This window comes from Lithobates pipiens, unplaced genomic scaffold, assembly GCF_037356315.1.
Source record: "Lithobates pipiens isolate NorthernLeopardFrog02 unplaced genomic scaffold, aLitPip1_a1.2 Scaffold_8, whole genome shotgun sequence".
Lineage (NCBI taxonomy): Eukaryota > Metazoa > Chordata > Amphibia > Anura > Ranidae > Lithobates > Lithobates pipiens.
In genome coordinates this window covers 486,226,499-486,248,167 of record NW_027507903.1, presented here as the reverse complement: position 1 = coordinate 486,248,167, position 21,669 = coordinate 486,226,499, and the positions used below count along the sequence as shown (strand labels likewise).

General features: G+C 42.4%; 1 protein-coding gene across 1 annotated transcript in view; it reads left to right on the top strand.

Moving 5' to 3' along the window:
* The window catches only part of DDX11 (DEAD/H-box helicase 11), a 161,131-nt gene that overhangs the window by 59,400 nt on the left and 80,062 nt on the right, over window positions 1-21,669 (top strand). Inside the window, exons 8-10 of the mRNA XM_077468971.1 lie at window positions 11,888-11,975; window positions 16,888-17,087; window positions 19,890-20,042. Of these exons, the coding sequence (XP_077325097.1) occupies window positions 11,888-11,975; window positions 16,888-17,087; window positions 19,890-20,042 (441 nt within the window). The remainder of the gene's footprint in view (window positions 1-11,887; window positions 11,976-16,887; window positions 17,088-19,889; window positions 20,043-21,669) is intronic.

Sequence of the window (21,669 nt, the reverse complement as noted above, 5' to 3'; positions counted from 1 at the left end):
GGCTGATCTCCTGATTTGAAATACAAACACGCCTTGCTCTCCATCTCCATTACATGGGAAGGTGGGAGAATTTGTAGTTTACACTATAAAACTTGGAAGCAAGATGACATTGTTTGGAATTTCAGTTCAGCTTACAGGAATTGAAAAGAACACAGCATTTCTGGCGGAATAAACACATATTTTCTCTACTTGCTGGAAAATGTTCTTAGCCTGACAAAAGGAAAACTAATGCAGCCACTATCTATGGGTTGGATTATATTACATCTTAGTTCTTGGGTTTACTGTAGATATGCATTAAAAATCCCCACCACGATGTCCTGTAATGGGGATAAGTTAAAAACCACCCGTTCCTTGAGAGCCGCCAGCTTTCACTTTGTGTGGCTGGTGCCTCTAAATCCCAGCTGTCACATAGCGTTTTAGTACCACTTAAAAAAAAAAAGTTAAAAGGGGTGGATCCCCAAGCCCTTATGCAGGTGGATCACTAAGCCCCCAAAACGGAGTACCCCTAGCACATCAAATACTCAAAATAGAGCCATTTTGTTAGTTGCAAAGAAGCATAATCAACATTTCAGAGCCCCTCATTAGTCCCCTCTTCAAACAGACAGTGACAATGGAAGTAAAAGCCAGAGTTCAATATACAGTAGCAAGAAGCAATAGGAGACTCCTCCCAAACACTCAGTGGTTAGTGCCTAATGCCCGGTACACACAGTGAGATTATCAGATGGATGATCGTCCGTCCGTTTTTTTTTTTTTTGCATGCTGAGTTTACTAAAGTTGTGAAAATTCTAGTACGACACAATAAAAATTCGGAATTAATGTAACGTGTTGTAGTGTATTTGTATTGTATTTTCGACCAGTCTGGTATCGTTTGAGAAAAATTTTCATGCTTGTCCGATCATATACTATCAAATAACCCGCCGTGATCAGCTCTCGAAAGCTGTGTACTAAAGATCAGATTATCGTATGATTGCTTCTAAAGAAGCAGTATTTTTCATACAATTTTCTGATCAAGTATCCAAATAGTCCAGTTTGTCTCTCAAGGGCACAGTCAAAATAAATAGTTCCAATAAACAAAATGATTGTCACATTATTATTAATTGTACTTGGAGTCGATAGGCTGAAAGCCGGAAGTGTACCATCACCATTGCAACTGTCACTCTGCCCTGATACGCTTACCATGTCGTTAAGGAGTTACAGAAATTGGTCATAATGACATGTTCCACAAACTTCACACTTCTCAACCTGTTCTTGGACAGTTAACATCTGCCTTGATCCAGTCCATGGTGATTGGATTAAGGTGCCTTTGCTATCTGATAGGATAAAAATGCTAAGGTATGTTCCTATCACTCATTGGAACTGTAGAAGTGGTCTGGATAAGCTATGTAATGTCTAACAATGTCCAGCAGAATGTGACAAACCTCTACAAGCTATACCATGACCTACAAAAATGTTTATTCTCAGAATGGTATGTGCAATCCCTTTTTATAATTCTACTTTCAGGTTATTATCACTTTTTCTTTTTTTATATAAGTTTGCTTAGTCTTTTGTGGAGCTGTCAAGGCTGAACTGAGCAACTGACAGGTTGTCTTCCGATGACCGAAAAAAACCCCCAGTAAAGTTTAGCTGCTAAGGACATTATGTTTTTTAGGTTGCGGTTTGTTGATGAAACTTATAAAATGCTGACAGTTTCAGTGAGACAGAGTGATGGATCTCCCTGTGAGACTCTGTCACCCATGCCGCCTGCCTGGCACATTTTTACATAATGTCCCCATTCTGGGCAGGATGTGCAGAGATGGGTCTTTGGCTCAGTACAGAAGTCCCATTTGGCATTGCTGCTCCATCGCCAGCAAATATCACCTCCCCTGTAATATATGAAATGGTGCACACAGCTCTATTAATAGCTATACTCTTAAATTGAATGCTCTGATCATCCGAGGACAAAAGATTATTATGGTTGAAGGAGAAGCAGAGGTTAGATTTTCTGCAGGATGGAAAATGAACAGCTTGTTTTTGTCAGAGTATAGCACAATGTGAGGGGAATTAATGAGGGACTCTGGTCACAAGAATAAAACCCACTCTTTTTTTGTTTTGTCTATTTATCGAAAACACTTTTTGGGGCACATTAAAGTAGTTGCAAACCCTTACATATACCCAAGGGAGGTATTATCCTCAGGTGATGCGCAGAGATGAAACCAATATTCCTACAAAATGTGTATCTGTCTATCTGCAATCTGAAGTAGTGTGAGTTCTCCAAACTGCGCCCGAACTGGTTAATTGAACTGCACCCATGTGGCACAGGTGGTCCTGTGAACACAGTTCACTTCTAATCCAGTACAGTTTGCTGCAGTGTGCGTGTATACCATGCCAAACTACAATTCTCTCCATAGAGAAGTGTGTAATGAAACGGGTTACTGGTCTAATTAGCAGGAGAGTGTGCCCAGGAACACATGTACGTTTTCCTGGGACCACTTCCTTACAATCCAGTGTGAGTGCAAGCCAGCTGGGGAGTAGGTAGGTGGACCCTGGCAAAGTTGACATAAAACAGTCCCTGTGTGAGCCCACCTTAAAGCCTAGAACACACAGGCGTATGTCGAGTGAAATCAGCCGGTTCAATAGAAACTGTGCGACATTCGGCCCATGTGTGTCTGTTGAAGGGTCATCACAGAAAAAGGTGTGCTGACTGGCTTCCGATAAGATCAGCAATGTCAGCCAATGGCTGAAAGTGCTTACCTGAGTGTTCGGATGATGCGTAACATCCCTGCTGCCTGCGCTTCATGCTGGTTTCCGAGGACATCCGACTTCCAGCCACCATCTCCTGACCAGGGTGTTGCGCTATCTGTACGATCCCTCCCCAGCTTTCCCTGGTCTCTGGCTTGAGATTGCAAAAAAACACCTGGCAGAGACCAGCCCCCATCTTACTTACCTGAGCCCTGGAACTTGACCCGGTGGGGACGCGCTGTCTCTCTGCCCAGGGTTCTCGGCTTTTGATTGGATAGATTGATAGCAGCGCAGCCATTGGCTCCCGCTGCTGTCAATAAAAAAAAAAACAATGACCTGGGGGGCGGGGCCGAGTCATTCGGCAGCTATGGATGCCGAATGCTGGACTCAGGAGCAGGCCCGCAAGGTAACCCCCCTTCTCTTAGGGGGTTATCTGATGTGGGAAGGAGCCGCGGGGGGACCCCAGAAGACTAGCTTCGGAGCCACTCTGTGCAAAACGAGCTGCACAGTGGACGCAAGTATGATATGTTTGTTATTTAAAAAAAACAAAACAAACGAACGCTTAAAATCACTTCAAAACTCAGTGGCGTATAAATATGGCATAAATATTCAGAGGACCATCTTAGGGGGTTGGGTAGGGAATATAACTTCTTAACCACTTCCGGACTGGCTCATGCCGATATACGTCGGAATTTTGAAGAAGGATATTGTTATTATGGCAGCAGCTAGCTACCGTAACCAGTGAACGGTCCGGTTTCGGATAAACGTGGTCTCTGGTGGATTCGCAGCAAGATCACTTTTATCGGCGTCTGGAAAAGTGCCCTCCGCAGCATACCGGAGCCGGCGGTAGTGGCGGAGGCAATCAGGTCCTCTCCCTGGCTTGGTATGGAGACAAGTGAGGGGAAGATGGCCCCCACCCGTCTCCATACCATTTTCAGGGAGGAAGCAACGTCAAAACGTCACTTCCCGCCTATAGCTCTTAGACATTTTGTTTTGTTTTTTAAAAATTTAATTTCATTTTTTTTTATTGCATTTTAGTGTAAATATGAGATCTGAGGTCTTTTTGACACCAGATCTCATGTTTAAGATGTTCTGTCATGTATTTTTTCTATTACAAGGGATTTTTACATTCCTTGAAATAGGAATAAAAGTGACACAATTTTTTGTTTTTGTTTACAAGAACAGTGTAAAATACATAAATTATATATAATATCATATTTTAAAACGCACCCATCCTGCCAAGCTTATGTGCAGAAGCAAACACATACATGAGCAGCACTCGCATATGAAACCAGTGTGAAAAACCACACATGCGAGGTATTGCCTCGATCGGTAGAATTCTAGCCCTAGACCTCCTCTGTACCTCAAAACATGCAACCTGTAGAATTTTTTAAACGTTGCCTATGGAGATTTTTAAGGGTAAAAGTTTGTCGCCATTCCATGAGCGGGCGCAATTTTGAAGCGCGCCATGTTGGGTATCAATTTATTCGGCGTAACATTATCTTTCACAATATAAAAAAAAAAAATTGGGCTAACTACTGTTGTCTTACATTTTAATGAAAAAAAGTATATCTTTTCCAAAAAAAAGTGCGCTTGTAAGACCGATGCGTAATTACGGTGTGACAAAGTATTGCAATGACCGCCATTTTATTCTCTAGGGTGTTAGAAAAAATATATATATAATGTTTGGGGGGTCTAAGTAATTTTCTAGCAAACAAAAACAGTTTTAAGGTTGTAAACACCAAATTTTAGAAAGAGGCTCGGTCCTTAAAATGGAAGTAAACCCTTCCAAACAACTTTGACCTACAGGTAAGCCTAGATTAAGGCTTACCTGTAGGTCCAAGTAATATCTCCTAAACCTATATGGTTTAGGAGATATTTGCCCGAAAATGGGCACCGCTGTCTACGGCGCATGCGCCGTAGACAGCGGCGCGCATGCGCACTAAATGCGGCAAGTCCAAGAATGGATTTGCCAAATTTGTCGACTCCCGTGCGCATGCGCGGGAGTGACGTCATCGCGGCCTCGCCGTATGACAGCGGCGGAGCTGCGAGGCGCGACTCCCGTGCGCATGCGCGGGAGTGACGTCATCGCGGCTTCGCCGCTGTCATTGGTCGGAGCTGCGAGACGCCACCAGCAAGATGGACGCGGCGGACTACAGGGATCAGCGGCGACTTCGCTGGCTCCTGTGTCAGGTAAGTGACACATAATGAGCTACTATGCGATGCATAGTAGTCCATTATGCTTTACCTTTGCAGGGAAAAAAAGAGGAAGTAAACCCATCAGGGTTTACTTCCTCTTTAAGTGGTTAAGGGTAGGGTTGAACCGCAAGGGATTATTAGGGGATGTTATCCAAGAGTCTTTGGAGGTCTTTGCGACTGCAGATTGAAATAGGGAGGGAGAGGTGCGTAATTAACATACCTGGATGGGTCGGTACACAAACTCTATAGATTACATTGTGGAGGGTTTCTAATAATGAGGTGTCATTGCATCAAGGCACTTGTGCTAACATCCAGAGAGTGCATTTCCCCTATACATATTGTATCAATATGTTTGGAATTGGCTATAACATAAAGCAGTTTTGGTAGATAAATCGTTTTAATGACATTGGTCCTTCCCATGAGATCCAGGGGTAGATCGATCCACTGTTTAGTTTGTACTTGTATCTGCGACCGTAGTGGACACACATTGTTCGTAATATACAAAGATAGAGGTAGTTGAACTATAATACCCAAATATCTAAAGGAAGGGGCAATTTGTAGTCTGGAGTCCGGGTGGATTAGGGGTATAGCAGCTTAATCTAAAGAAAAAAGGATGGACTTGTCAGAGTTCACCCGGAACCCAGAAATTTCTCCAAAGATGTTAATTTCAGATGGTTTTAAGAGAGTCACGGGGGTCAGCCGGGTATACTAAAGTGTCATCTGCATATAAATAAATAAGTTGCTCTATAGTATAAATGGGAAGGCTTCTATTTAAGGAGGCGCTATGAACCCTTATACAAGGGGTTCCATAGCTAGGGCAAATAGGAGTGGCGATAAAGGACACCCCTGCCTAGTGCCCCTGGTTATTGGGAAAGCTTTAGTAACATGGGAGTCAACCCTAATACGAACCAGCGGTGAAGCATAGAGGAGTTGTATACATGCTATGATAGGACCAAACCCGTATAGCTGTATAGGGCCACTCTACACTATCAAAGACTTTTGCATGCATTCAAAGACACAATGACATGAGTGGGAGAGCAATCGTGGGGATATTGCAAATTGTAGAACAGTCTATGAATATTAATCCTGGTGGATCGGCTGGGTATAAAACGACCTGGTCACTCCCAACCAATTTTGCAACTACTGTATTAACCATTTCCGCCCCAGAAGGATTTGCCCCCTCAATGACCAGGCCATTTTTTGCGATATGGCACTGCGTCGCTTTAACTGACAGTTGCGTGGTCGTGCGATACTATACTCAAACAAAATTGACATCTTTTTTTTCCTCACAAATAGAGCTTTCTTTTGGTGGTATTTGATCACCCCTGCAGTATTTGTTTGCGTATAAACAAAAAAAAGAGCAACCGTTTTGAAAAAAAAATTCTTCCTCGGTTTAGGCTGTTATGTATTCTACATATTTTTGGTAAAAAAAAATTGCAATAAGCCTATATTGATTGGTTTCCTCAAAAGTTATAGCGTCTAATAAATAGGGGATATATTTATGACATTTTTATTTTATTACTAGTAATGGCAGTGATCTGCAATTTTTATTGGGGACTGCGACATTGCGGCGGACAGATCGGACACTTTTGAAACTTTTTTTGGGACCATTGACATTTATACAGCGATCAGTGCTATAAAAATAGCCACTGATTACTGTATAAATGTCACTGGCAGGGAAGGGGTTAAATGTGTGTCCTAGGGAGTGCTCATTGTTCATACTTGTTATGAACAACAGATCTGTCGCCTCTTCCCTGGCAGAACGGAGATCTGTCTGTTTACATTGACAGATCTCCTTTATGTCTCTCTGAGGAGCGATCGCGGGTGCCTCGCCCCCTAGTGGTCTTAAAGCGGTCAACGTATGCCCAGGAGAGCCATCCTGCCACAGTATAACTTTGGTGGCCGGTCCTCTAGTGGTTAAGACGGTTGGCCAATACTTTAGCTAGGATCTTAACATCCGCATTGATAAGGGATATCAGGCGATAAGAATCACACTTGAGAGGATCTTTACGAGGTTTTATTATGAAAATAATTTGTGCCTCTCGCATAGAGGGGGGAAGGATCCCGGCTTCCAGAGCTTTGTTATATGTATTGAGAAGGAAGGGGCTTAAGAGATGATCAAAAGTGGGCATACCACTCAGCTGGGCAGACGTCTAGGTCCGGTGTCTTATGTGGCAGCTGCAACGAAATTGCAGGAGTGAGTTCCTCAAAAGAGAGAGACGCATCCAGCTCCTCAGTTATGGTCTGTCAAAATGGGGAGTGTCAGAAACCATGAAATCAGGCCGAGACAGAAGTACAGTTAAATCACACTTGTTTAATAATAAATGTAAAAAGAACGAACATAGTCAAAACATAGCCAAAGTTCAGTAACTGGAACGGATAGTCAGCCAAGCCAGAAGTCGGGGATCTATGTAGTGGAACAGACAGCAGGATCTGGAGCCAGAAAGGATGCCAGCAAAGCAAGTCTTGAACAGGATTGCAGAAGAGCATCTGTTTCTGTGATGTTGACCAAGGCGAAGGCAGAGCTCCTCTGGACTAGATGGCTTAAGTAGGCAGGACTGACAAGCAGGATATCATCAACAGCTGAGTAACTGTGGAGAGATAGAAGCTGGCAATTAGCCAACAGCTGATCAGCCAGCTCACAGAAGGAAGAGCTGAACCCAGCCCTGACAGAGAGGTACCTGTACCAAATACTCATCTAGCTGACCTTCAGAGTATTGAGCTCTGGTAGCATATAAGTCTTTATAAAAAGATCGAAAAGCCTCTACTATATCCTGAGGGGTTTCAATGATCCGACCTTGAGAGATCAGGATCCGAAGGATATCTATAGGCGTGCAGTCAGGTAGGCAAGTAAATAACCCGTGACCTTGCCACTAATTGGTATGGGGGAGGTAGTAAGTCCAGAGAGGCTTATAGGAAAGCATTAGGTGTTCATGTAGAAGGATCTGTATTATAAGGCACAAAGTTCAACATTCACATGAGTCGGATCTGGAGAGAGTGCAGGAGATAACAGGATACAAAGCAGGCCAAGGCCTACTTCCAGGCCCGTTACAGTCACAGTATATAGCTAAAGATATGAAGGGATATGAAAAATGTCTTCCATAGGATATGCAAAGTGATTAGGGCTTAAGTATTATCCGCAGTTATGCCCGTTATCGCACTCAGATATAGATACCATAGAAGGTTGTGCATAAGGACAGGGAAGGATGACGGTGCATCGCCAGTCATGTTTAGATGCGCCGGTGTCTAGATTCCGCCCCAAATCGGTCATCCAACTAAGCCATAGCTGCTCTTGGACTAGAATAAAAGTGAGCTTTACCATCATAGATAATTCTCAGCTTAGCAGGGAAGAGCATAGCCTATTGCAGGCCTTCAGTACGCAGGCGATCTTTCACTGCTGCAAAGGAGATATGTTGGCGCTGGACCTCAGTGGAAAAGTCAGGATATACGGATATATTATTGCCATTCCATTTGAGCGGTCCTATTTCCCTAGCAAGATGTAGGCTAGTGACTTTGTTTTGGAAGTTGAGGATCTGTGCAATCGGGGAGCATGGAGGGGCCCCCAAGGGAGGGGGACAAGGTGGGGTGCGATGTGCCCGCTCAATAACGAAGGCATGTGAAAGTGCATCAGCCCCAAAGACAGCATGCAGCCAGGAATGGGCAAACCGTTCAGTGCGGGATCCCTCAGAATTCTATGGGAATCCTACAAAGCGGAGATTATTCCTGCGGGAATGGTTCTCCAGGTCATTCAATTTGGCTTTGAGTGTCACCAGTTCATTCGTTGCATTGTGGTAGGTGAGGTGTGCACAGTGTCCTCCAGAAAATGGATGTGTTTCTCAGCGGCCCCTGTTCTCTCCCAGAGGTTTTGCACATCTTGTTTTAGCAGGGAAAGATTATTATGGATAGTTTCCATTTGGGCTGTGAGGGAAGCTTTGCAATCCTGTATAGTCAGCATGATTTGTGCTAGTGCAGGCTCTGCCTGAGAAGGGTCAGAAGCATAGCTGTCCTCCGAACAGGCAGGGGAGTCCTGGGACAGAAGAGGATCAAGCAGGGTAGAAAAGGCAGCAGGAATATAGGCACTCACCCCAGGAGTAGAGATCTATGCTGAGGAGAGAGAAGGCTGCAGCGTGACTTGGCTGAGGGACCGGCGCCATCTTGTCTGCAGAACCTAGCCAGTTCTACCACAGACTGGGGCGCAGGTGGCCCATATTTTGCCATCATTCCTGCACTGGAATGTTCCCACAGCTGTAAGGAAAGACACAGTACCTTTTAGGTAGAAGATTGGACACCGGATGCCTTCAGGATGATCGTATAGAGCCAGAGCCTAAGCAGCCGCTCGCTCTGACATCAAGCCACACCCCTGTGTGCACCAGTTTTAGTAAATCTCCCCCATGGAGTCACACTCTAATCAGCTAATTAACTCAAAACACATGTAAAGCCTTCCTGAACATTTAAATTATCTCTCAGTCTGGTTCAGTAGGTTACACAAACATGGGGAAGACTGCTGCCATGACAGTTGTCCAAAAGACAGTCATTGACACCAGGAGGGAAAGTCACAAAAGGTCATTGTTAAAGAAGCTCTTTGTTCAGAGTGCTGCATCCAAGGATATTAATGAAAAGTTGAGGGGAAGAAAAAAGCGTGGTAGAAAAAGATGCACAAGCAACAAGGATAACCGCAGCCTTGATAGGATTGTGAAGCAAAGGCCATTCAAGAATTTGTGGGAGATTCACAAAGAGTGGACTACGGCTGGTGTCATTGCTTCAAGAGCCACCACACACAGACGTATCCAGGACATGGTCTACAACTGTCGCATTTCTTGTGTCAAGCCACTCCTAAACCAGAGACAAGGTCAGAAGGGTCTTACCTGGGCTAAGGATAGAAAGGACTGGACTGTTCTTCAGTGGTCCAAAATCCTCTTTTCAGATGAAAGTACACTTTGCATTTCATTTGGAAATCAAAGTCCCAGAGTCTGGAGGAAGAGTGGAGAGGCACAGAATCCAAGTTGCATGAGGTTCAGTGTGAAGTTTACACAGTCAGCAATGATTTGGGGAGCCATGTCATCTGCTGGTGTTGGTCCACTGTGTTTTATCAAGTCCAAAGTCAGCACAGCCCTCTACCAGGAAATTATAGAGCACTTTATGCTTCCCTCTGCTGACCAGCTTTATGTAGATGGTGATTTCATTATGCAGCAGGACTTGACACCTGCCCACACTGCCAAAAATACCAACACCTGATTTAATGATCATAGTATCATTGTGCTTGATTGGCCAGCAAACTCGCCTGACCTAAACCCCATAGAGAATGTGTAGGGTATTGTCAAGAGGATGATGAAAGACACCAGACCCAACAATGCAGATGAGCTGAAGGCGGCTGTCAGGCTTCCATAACACCTTTAGCAGTGCCACAGGCTGATCGCCTCCATGCCACACCACATCGATGCAGTAATTCATGCAAAAGGAGCCCTGACCAAGTATTGAGTGCATACTATACTGTACATGGACATACTTTTCAGTAAGCCAACATTTCTGTAATGAAAATCATTTTTTTTTATTATTTTTTTTATTGGTCTTATGTAGTATTTTAATCACACTTGTTTTTTAATAAAAAATAGAAAGGTAAATAGAGTAAGCGTAGTCAAAGCATAGCCAGAGACCAGTAACCGGATCAAGTAGTCAGCCAGGCCAGAGTTCAGTAACCAAACTGGGTAATCAGAAAAGCCAGAAGTCAGGGATCCTAGTAGAGGAATGGCAAGCAGGATAAGGAGCCAGAAGGGATGTCAGCAAGACAGTCTTTAAACAGGAACGCATGAGATGGTTTCTTGTGATGAGACCAAGGCAAAGGCAGAGATGAAGTGAGCTGGACAGCTTTAAGTAGGCAGGTCAGACAAGCAGGATCAGGAACAGCTGGGTAACCGGAGAGAGATGAGAGCTGGCAATTAGCTGACAGCTGTGCAGCCAGCCCAGAGAAAGAAGGGCTAAGCCAGCCCTGACACTGAGATACTTTAATTTTATTTTTATTTTTTTTACTAGCTGTAAGCCATAATCCTCAAAAATAAAGAAAGAAATGCTTGAAATATATCACTCTGTATGTAATGAATCCATACCATATATCCGTTTCACTTTTTGAATTGAATTACTGAAATAAACTTTTTAATGATATTCTTTTTGCTCTCCTGGCAGCACGCTCTCAGTATTACACTGAGAACACCCAGGCCTGATTAACTTACCATGCTGCTCCTCCGTATTGGGTTTAAAGAATGCTATGCTATTGACATGTACTTATCTATATTAGTATCTATATTATAAAATGCATGCAAATTTATTTATTTATTTTTAACAACATAACTGGATTAAAGGGTTTTATGAAGATCAGAAATATTTTCACTGCAGAAATTGCTGTTCTGGATCCAATGACAGACATGTGATAAAATGACTTGGCGTTTGGCCATGTGATCTTTACTGAAAGGGAGGATTGTTCACTAACTTTACAACATTAACTTAAAATGTGACGACATTAAAATATACTCTTTAAAGGGAAGATGCTGTGACAGCCATCAGCTGCCCCTGCCAAGGTTTTCCATCCAGTAGCAGGGACTGTTTTGCTCTTGTATCCCATGACAGCTAGTCATGTGACCTAGGCTGTTAACTCTTTCACAGCCGTGGCTCCTTTTCAGCATTGGAACCTGCCAAGCCCAGAGTGTGCTAGTTTTTGGGTAGAAAAGTCATTGTGCATGATGCAGGATGGGTATGTTCTGCTCTGGAACTAGCATTCCTTCTGGGAGTCGGACAATGATCGCTTCAAGCGCTGCTGAAGATCCTTATTTATAACAGGTAATGGCTGTCCTAACGAGCTTGAGTTTTTGTTTTCCTAATTTAAAAGGGACATGCCAAGCATTAATGGGTCAGTACAGAGTAAATCCTTTAAAACAAGTAGACCTACATTTCACCTCTGCCTTTGTTGTGTCTACAGAACGCATGTGTCAATGATGAGGTTCGGCGCTTGGGTACGATGCAGCTGATTAACGATCGCTGCATGGAGATGCAGAAAAAGAAGCATGGTAGGTGGTGTTCCATGACCAATAAACTGCTTACAAGTACAAATAGACAATCCATAATAACATTTCTTTTTAAATTCATTATTCAAGAGATAAAAACAATTCAGAAGGCATACATGCACAATGTATTGCAATCATGTCAAACAATACATTATGAGGTATCCGTACAGAGTAGGGTGGATACCTGCATTTCTTAACTGTAAGTCATACCATCCACCTGAATATGCTCAGTAGCAAAGCTGTCTAAATATCAGGACTGCATGGACAGACACACAAATCCTTCGAAACTTTAGAAGTTTATTTCTTTGTGTTTTAGTTGTTTTCATGAAGTTTGGCTTTAATCTGATCCTTTTGTAAACCAAGTCAGACAGGTCTTCGAGGGATCCTCACTTGTAAAGTGAGTAGCTCTGTTTCCTGAAGTCTCTGCTTATGTATTATCAGTCATATCACAATTTGCAAGACAAATCTGAATGTGATCTGTGACTGTGAGACTTTATATTGACAAATTGGGGTGGATATAGTTTCATGGTTACATAGTTAGTAAGGTTGAATAAAGACACCAGTCCATCCAGTTCAACCTAAGTGAGGTGTCTACAATTGTCCCTATCCCTGTACATTACACACTCACATCGGTCCCTACCCTCAAGGAGCCCACAATCTAAGGTCCCCATTCATATACTAGGGCCAATTTTGGACAGAAGCCAATTAACCTACCTGCATGTCTTTGGATATACTAAAGGCAAATTAGACTGTGCACTTTGCAAGTTGCTCCAGGGCTTAGAAAATGAGGAGAAGCTCGGCTGACTTCCATCGTCCAGTCACGTCCAAGCAAAAATGCTGTTTTTTTTTGTTCCTTGCATGTGATTGGGTATTCTTTGCAAAGTGAATCATCATCTCATTTACTAAGCTGTGGAGCAACTGAACTTGTGACGTGCACAGTCTATTTGCCCTTGGTAAATTGACCCCATTGACTTAAAAGACTTTTTGTATATGAAAGACGGGACAGAACCTTCAGTGAACATGTTTTATTATAATTTTATTTTATTTTTTTCAGTAGCAGCAGTGGATACGTCTGGTGAGCACAGGCAAATGCTGACATACAGATCTGAAAAATAAACCTAGTTTTATACTAAAACAGGCAGTATAGTTGTATGGAGTGTGATGAATGAAGTCAATCATGAAACAGACTGACTCTTCTATAGCTCCTAGCCTGTGATATCTGACAAACCCAGATTTCTACATCTCTTCATTCTGCCCGAGTGGTCAGATTTCTTATTGACCTGGGAAATTTACTTTTTATTGCTCTCTTCTTGGGGAAAAGATAACATACATCTGTATCATTGGATCTTATGGTTTATCAGAAAAAAAAAAAAAGGCTGCAGCAATATTTTGAGATTCTTGTTAATAAAGGTACTACAGGTTTAGTTTTTGGAGAATTGTGCTTTTCATTATAACTCATTCTGTTTATACAAGACTTTAAAGAGGAAGTAAACCCTGATGAGTTTACTTCCTCTTTCATTTCCTGCAAAGGCAAAGCATAATGGACTACTATGCATCGCATAGTAGCCCATAATGTGTCACTTACCTGACACAGGAGCCAGCGAAGTCACCGCTGTCCCCTGTAGTCCGGCGCATTCCATCTTCTCGGTGGGGTCTCGCAGCTCCGCCGCTGTCATTCGGCGAAGCCGCGATGACGTCACTCCCGCGCATGTGCACGGGAGCCGACACGCGTGGCAGCTCCATTGTTGGAAATGCGCCGTAGACAGCGGTGCCTGTCTTCGGGCAAATATCTCCTAAACCGTATAGGTTTAGGAGGTATTTCTTGGACCTACAGGTAAGTCTTAATCTAGGCTTACCTGTAGGTCAAAGTGGTTTGTAAGGGTTTACAACCACTTTAAAGCAACTATGTTGCCATGGACTCTTCAAAAGAAGATGAACAAACCAGTTCAGAGGCTGGTGACTCCTATCTTGAATCCCTTTCAGAGCTCCAACAAGCAGTGCATCTTCAGTATTCAGCTACATTTGGGTGTGTTGGATGCTGTGTCCACCACAGCACACTTTGGTTCCACTATGCCTGCGGCTGTGCCACTAATATATCCTTTAATAATGTAGCAGTTAGCAGATGGAACCACAGAGTGCAGATTAACCAGGCATCTGAGAGACCTTGAGACCCCATTCACACCTGAGCGTTTTGTAGCTTGAAGCCTGAAGCTACAAATCGCTAGAGGGGAAAAAATCTATTATTCTCAATGGAGATGGTTCACATCTCCACTCCATGTCGGCCTGAAGCCAAACGCCTGAAGCTCAAAAAAGTTTCGGACCCTTTTTTGTCACTCGAATTGAGCAGATTTGGGCGTTTTTCTTCTTTTAACATTGGTGACCTTTTGCCCTGCACAAAATCGCAGTAAAAAACGCCGCAAAATTGCGGTAAATTCATTTTCTGCTTGAAAATGCTACGCTCAGGTGTGAATGCAGCCTGAATGCGCAAGATTTTCTGCCCGTTCCTACTATGCAAGAGAGCATAGATGGGAATTGTCATCTGTCAAACTGGGTAAGGAGTAGTAATTTTTTGGGGGTCCTTTTTTTTTTATTTATTTTTTGGTCAGTGTCTGTTTAACCACCTCGATACTGGACACGTTAACCCCTTCCTGCCCAGGACATTTTTCTGCTTTCAGCGCTGTCACACTTTGAATGACACTTCCGCAGTCATGCTACACTGTACTCCAAATAATTTTTAATCATTTTCTTCACACAAACAGATTTATTTTGGGGGTATTTAATCACTGCTTTTTTTTTTACATTTTTTTACAAAAAAAAATAAAAAATGACTGAAAATTAAAAACCAAAAAAGGTTTTTCTTAGTTTCTGTCAGTAAATTTTGTAAATAAGTAATTTTTTCTCCTTCACTGATGTGCGCTGAGGTGGCAGCACTGATGAGCTGCACTTATGGGTACCGATGAGGTGGCACTTATGGGCACTGATCTGGAGGCACTATTATGGCGCACTGATAAGCGGCACTAATGGGCAGCACTGATGAGCAGGCACTAAAAGGCAGCACTGACTGGCACCAGTAAGGGGCAGTGATTTGTGTCACGGATGGGCACTGATTGGTGGCACTCATGGGTATTGATTGGTGGAACTTCTGGGGCTTTATTGTAATCAGGGCACTGATGATCAGTTAAATTACCTGTTCCCCACTCTGCGAGGAGATGCCGCTGATCGGTTCTCCTCGCCGCACACTGTGTGTGAGGCGTTGAGAGCCGATTACCGGCACTTCCTGTATTTACATGTGACCGGCTGTGATTGGACACAGCCGATCACATGGTTAAAGATCTCTTTACAGAGCAAGAAGGATATATGGGATTTTTTAGGTGCAGAATAGATTACAAAGATATCAAATATAATATTAAAAGTTTTTATGTAAAAATAATTGAGTTTAGAAGATGTAGTGAGTAGCAAGTACAATGCAACACAATGTTAACAAGACCACATATAAGGTGGACTTCCCAGCATATTTCGCCCGTATGTCAGGCTTCTTCAGGGGATGCCATCTGGCCTTGAGGTACAAGCCTTCTATCAAAGAAAATAAAAACACAACTACATGTGTGTATTATAATCAGTCAATCTAGAACTGCATATCATTTATTTATATATATATAATATATATATATATAGCAGAAGAGGGATTGCTGCACAACCAAAAGCAAATTTATTGATAAAATTTACATCACGTATAATTCAGGTAACCGAATTATACCTGATGTGATGTAAATTTTATCAATAAATTTACTTTTGTTGTACCCAATTCACCTAAATACATAACATCATATCACATGCACATGCTTCTCCATGGATTGCATTTAATTTGATAGCTTTATAAACTATTCTGCACCTAAAAAATCCCATATATCCTTCTTGCTCATTGACTAAATTTGGGAATGTGGTGCTTAAATTAAATTGACAGGTCCATGATCAAAAAATCTCTTTACAGAGATCTATATGCATGTGTTCTTTTTATTTTTGCTTTTGGAGGCATGTGGCTTTGTTTTTATACATTACTTTGCAATGTTTTATTTGTACTTTTTATTCCTTCAAATTTTTCTCAAAAGAAAATGATTGAAAACGAAAATATGAGGGCTGGGCTATCACAAGGAGCTGTCACTTCACCCCAAATGGGCTACTCTTCATATTTTAATTTCCAATAATTTTCTTTTGAGAAAATTTCAAGGAATAAAAGTACAAATAAAAAAACATTGCAAAGTAATGTATGAAAACATACAAGGCCACATGCCTCTACAAGCATACATATAAAGAACACATAAAGATAGAGTAACAGGACTTCTATAGTCATGGTTTAGATACATCTAGCTGAATACACAGTAAAGGCGTGGTATAGCCTTGGTATATGACAGGTCAAGCACACCAATAATCAAAACGACTTTACTGAACTAAATGTCAAAAATGCCAAGGCTTGATGTGCCGTCTACAATTAAATAACAAAATGAGGTATCTGAGTTAAAACTAGGTTCACAAGCTGTATTCAAAGTCCCCAACAACCTTCGGGGGGGGGGGGGGTGTGTGCCTTGTAGCCGAAGTGGTAGAAGAAGTGGGCCCCCCATTAACTCATATGGGGACATCTCACTTCCCAAGGAAAGGACAGACCGGAGAAAACAAAGGAAGGAAAGGGAAAAGAGTTGAGGAAATGCCTGCCAACCCTCCTTACCCTGAACACTGTCTAAACAGAGGTAACCCAAGCATCACCTGTCAGATATTGGGTCCAGGGGCTCTAGGATTTACTCAGCATATTTTTATATTTAAAACTCAGGTTTGTGTTGTATTGCCATTTGTTGGCTGGACCAGGTCCTGGTTCATGGCATATATCATGCAGTAACATTTTACCCTCTTTTCTTTCAAGAGAAGAAAACTGAGGAGCCCACAGGGAAGAAGAAACGTGAAAGCCGACTTACCTGTCCATACTATTCCTATGAGCAGATGCAGTTCCTACGGGATGAGATTCTTGTAGAGGTGAAGGACATTGAGCAGCTTGTCGTACGGGCTCAAGAGGTTAAAGCCTGTCCATACTATGCCAGCCGCTTTGCCATCCCAGCTGCCCAGGTGAGCTGTGCGTGCTGGAATTATTGTTTTTATAGGTAATGCATGATAGTTGTGTTTGTATTTTATTTGTTATGGATAAGACTAATAAAATACAAGTTTTAGAAAAGTAATTTTCTTTATTTTTTAGGTGCATCTACAATATTGCTTTTTTTTTTTTTTAGACTAGAAATATATGCATTTCTGAAAAATATTTTGTTTACAAATATCAATAGCTCAAGCCTAAAGTTAGTTAAAGCAGTGACTCTCCCCCCTCCTGTTGTACAATGAAGTCAGAGGTTTCAAGTAAGGACATCGTTCTTGAATAGAGATGACTAACGCTGTGCTCTCGTCTTAAATATACCCAAGTGGTCTGGTAATAATTTATTGTGTGTTAAATGCTTATTTGTTAAACAAATATTTTCTATAGAAAAAAAACTGATGGTGGCAGTATATGGGTATGAGTGTGGGCAGTATGTACAAGAGGGGAATGCAGAGGGTATAAGAGCATACAGTATTTGCAGGCGGACACGAGAATAGAGGCAGAATTTGCAGAAGAGGAGTGAGAAGAGTATAAAAGTGGAGCGTGTGCACAGGAGAGGAGTGCAGAGGGTATGAGAGTGGATTGTATGTGCAGGAGAGAAGTGCGGGTAGGTATGAGGAGCTGGCATTGTGTGTGGGAGTGGAGTGAAGATACCCTTTTCCCTTAGGTTGCTCATACAATGCCCTTCTGTGGACTCCAGTGAAGAAAAAAGAAAGCATCCAAGAGGTGCTGGGACTTTGATGTGAGTTCATAAATAGTAGTGAGAGGACAAAAACATTTGGAGAGTCCACTGGCTCAGGTTAGGCTGCTCAGAACATACAGTGAGTACCCCAGCAGGTTACCAGAAAAAAAGTATGTACTAATGGAGGGAGTGCCAGTTCAAAGGATAAAACTCCAAATTAATTTGTTAATTTATAATAATCAAAATAAAACAGCCGGAGTCAGAAGTCAGAAGCCTTTCCTACGCCCTTCAAGGGGAGTTCAACCCAAAAGTGGAACTTCTACTTTAAGCACTTCTACTTTAAGCAATAAGCCACATTTGGCATGTCATTTTTTGAGGGGGGGGGGGGAATGGGTACCTAGTTTTGACAGGTACCCAGCTCCCACTTCTTGTTCTCACCACCTAGGCGGCGACTCTTCTCCCCCTCCCTCTCTGCAATCTTCTGGGATATGTCACAGGTCCCAGAAGAATCCCTGGCCACTAAGAAAGCGAAGCGCAACTCTTGCATGCACAGTGTGCACACGGCTGTGAAGCCACAAACTGTCACAGCCAGATGCCCACACTTGCAATGCCGTCACCACAGAGAGGTGGGGATAGGAGTGAGGCTTCAGGCGGCCGCATCGCTGGACCGCGGGACAGGTGAGTGTCTAATCCATGTCCTTAGTCTGCTTGTCTTCAGCAAACTGTTTGTGGGCTTACTTGTGCATCATCTTTAGAAGAGGCTTCCTTCTGGGATGACAGCCATGCAGACCAATTTGATGCAGTGTGCGGCGTATGGTTTGAGCATTGACAGGCTGACCCCCACCCCTTCAACCTCTACAGCAATGCTGGCAGCACTCACTATGTCTATTTCCCAAAGACAACCTCTGGATATGTCGCTGAGAATGTGCACGCAACTTCTTTGATCAACCATACTTAGGCCTGTTTTGAGTGGAACCTTAAACAGCTGTATGGTCTTGGTCACCATGCTGCAGCTCAGTTTCAGGGTCTTGGCAATCTTCTTATAGCCTAGGCCATCTTTATGTTTCCCAGATCCTCAGAGAATTCTTTGCCATGAGGTGCTATGTTGAACTTCCAGTGACCAGTATGAGAGAGTTAGAGCAATAACACCAAATTTAACACACCTGATCCCCATTCACACCAGAGACCTTGTAGCGCTAACGAGTCGCATTACACCAGGGAGGGAAAATGGCTAATCAGGCCCAATTTGGACATTTTCACTTATGGGTGTACTCATCTTTGTTGCCAGTGTTTTTATACATTAATTATTGTGTTAAGTTTTTTTTTATTTTATTTTTTTTTGAGGGGTCAGCAAATTTACATTTTTATACAAGCTGTACACTCACTACTTTACATTGTAGCAAAGTGTAATTTCTTCAGTGTTGTCACATGAAAAGATATAATAAACTATTTACAAAAAATGTGAGGGGTGTACTCATTTGTATATAGTGTATATACTGTATGTTATCCATGATTTCCTATGATTATTAGACTTATTGTTGGTCTCATTTACATGATATTGTGTTTTGTTGTAGCCCTGATGAAGGGGCAGTTTTTTTTCTGCCCCACTAAATGAGTTGGCTGTTTTTTTAATTCATTTAAAGTAATATAAGTATTTGGTCCAGTGCTCCCTCCATTAGTGTTAGATGCACGAGCAGATTTAGATACACTAAATAAATTGAAGCCAAACTCCAACCAACACTTTTTAAGCATAACTGACAACAGTTTTGTTCCTTTTGGGGAAAAGGGTTTGACATAAACTAAAAAGCTGACCATTGTAAGCACCCCTGTCAGTGGTAAATTATTTGTGCCAAACCACTCCTGCTACATCTGCAGAACAGCTTTTTCTGTTGATAAACAATAGACTTAATGACTAGCTCCCCAGGTGAAAAAACACCTAAAAAGGAAACGAATGCAGCCACCACATCTATGAAATGGCAAGCTGCAGTATAATAAATGTTTGCTTTAGTGTTTTAATACCACTTTAAGCACATATTGAACATCTGTTTGTACAAAGTAGCTGCCTAATGAATTGATATCCATTTTCTGGTATTTTTTCCAGCTGGTTGTATTACCTTACCAAATGCTGCTTCATGATTCCACTCGGCGTGCTTCTGGCATTAAGTTAAAAGATCAAGTGGTGATTATTGATGAGGCCCATAACCTGATAGACACCATTACTGGCATACACAGTTCACAAGTCACCGGAGCCCAGGTGAGTCGCCTGACTTCTCTCCTGTTTTTATATGGAAACTACACTAAAGCGTGGCCATACTTGGATTGAAATTCGACTGGTTCATCAGGAACCCAGCTGAATTTCGATTGAAGTGTTGCAACTGATGTTGAACAGATGTTGATCTACCATCTGTGTTTTCTGATGATGGGGGAGTCCCGCTGTCATAATAGAAATCCACCTTGAATAGTGTGGATGGGGTTATTGGGTCATTTTTTTTCCGTTCATTCACTGGTTGAACAGAAAACTGACTAATGTATGGGCAGCGACAGTAAGGAAGCGACAGTAAGGAAGCGGAGCCTGCATGTGTAAAGTGAAATGTGGCTGCCTCCTGGGTTTTTATATACTTACAAACAATGCACAAAACAAGAAAAAAAAACAAGAAAAACAAGATGTAAACCATGATCATAAATTGATAAGATAATCTGCACCAAAGCTAAACTCGAACCAAGCCTCCGAATTTTATTGCAATTTGAGCCGTTGCGATTGCTCAGATTCGCAATTCATTTAAATAACATAGTTTTCCATTAGTGCCGTTTACATCAATGTGTTGTGAATCTAAGCTGCATACAAAAAGGATCCTGTGCGAGTTTGATCCATGTGCGATTCGAATTCAATGCAATATTTGCTGTAGAATCGCAGTATAGATTTGCCAGAACACATAAAGAATTTGCAATGCAATCGGATCAAATTCCCGCAAAATTTGCACCGCAGCAGTGTGAACTGGCCCTTACAGATAAAGCGTAACTCACCCAAACGGGGAAGCAGGCATCATCCCGGGACCATTTTTTTTTTTTTGAGCGGGGGAGGTCGGCTCTTCAGGGATATCCACCGATGTGGCTAAAAGCCAATCGACTGTTATACCGGAGGATCGAGAGGGGACGTCCTTCCCTCCCGCCACCTTCCTCTGCTCCTCCTAGGCCTCCCGTCCCACCGGCAGACCTGAGACACTATCCGGCACTTCCGCTGGCTAGAGAGAGACTGGAACAAAGCCAGAAACGGCTTTGTTCCAGTCTTTCTGTAAACACGGAAGCGACGTCACAACGTCACTTACGGTTTACTCGGCTGCTGATGGCGCCGCTTTTAAAACAAATGACAGTATTCAGAATCACCATTTTTGGTGATCTGAATACTTTAAAGTGCAAAGGAGGGATTTTGGGGTCTTTTACCCCCAATCCCTCCATAAAGAGTACCTGTCACCACCTATTACTGTTTTTTTTTAAGCGACCCCCGTGCCTGCAAGCTTGTACATCAAAGAAAATGCAGACGTAAGTCGTGCCTGCATATGTAAACGGTGTTCAGATAACACATGTGAGGTATCACCGAGATCGTCAGAGTATTAATTCTAGCATTAGATCCCCTTTGTAACTTTAACCTGATAACCATTTTTTTTCTTAAGTGTCGCCTATGGAGATTTTAAGGTACCGTAGTTTGTCGCCATGTCACGAGTGTGCGCAATTTCAAAGCATGACATGTTGGGTATCTATTTACTTGGTGTAACATCATCTTTCACATTATACAAAAAAAAATGGGCTAAGTTTACTGTTTTTAGTTTTTTTTTTATTCATGAAAGTGTCTTTTTTTCCACCAAGAAATGCGTTTGAAAGAC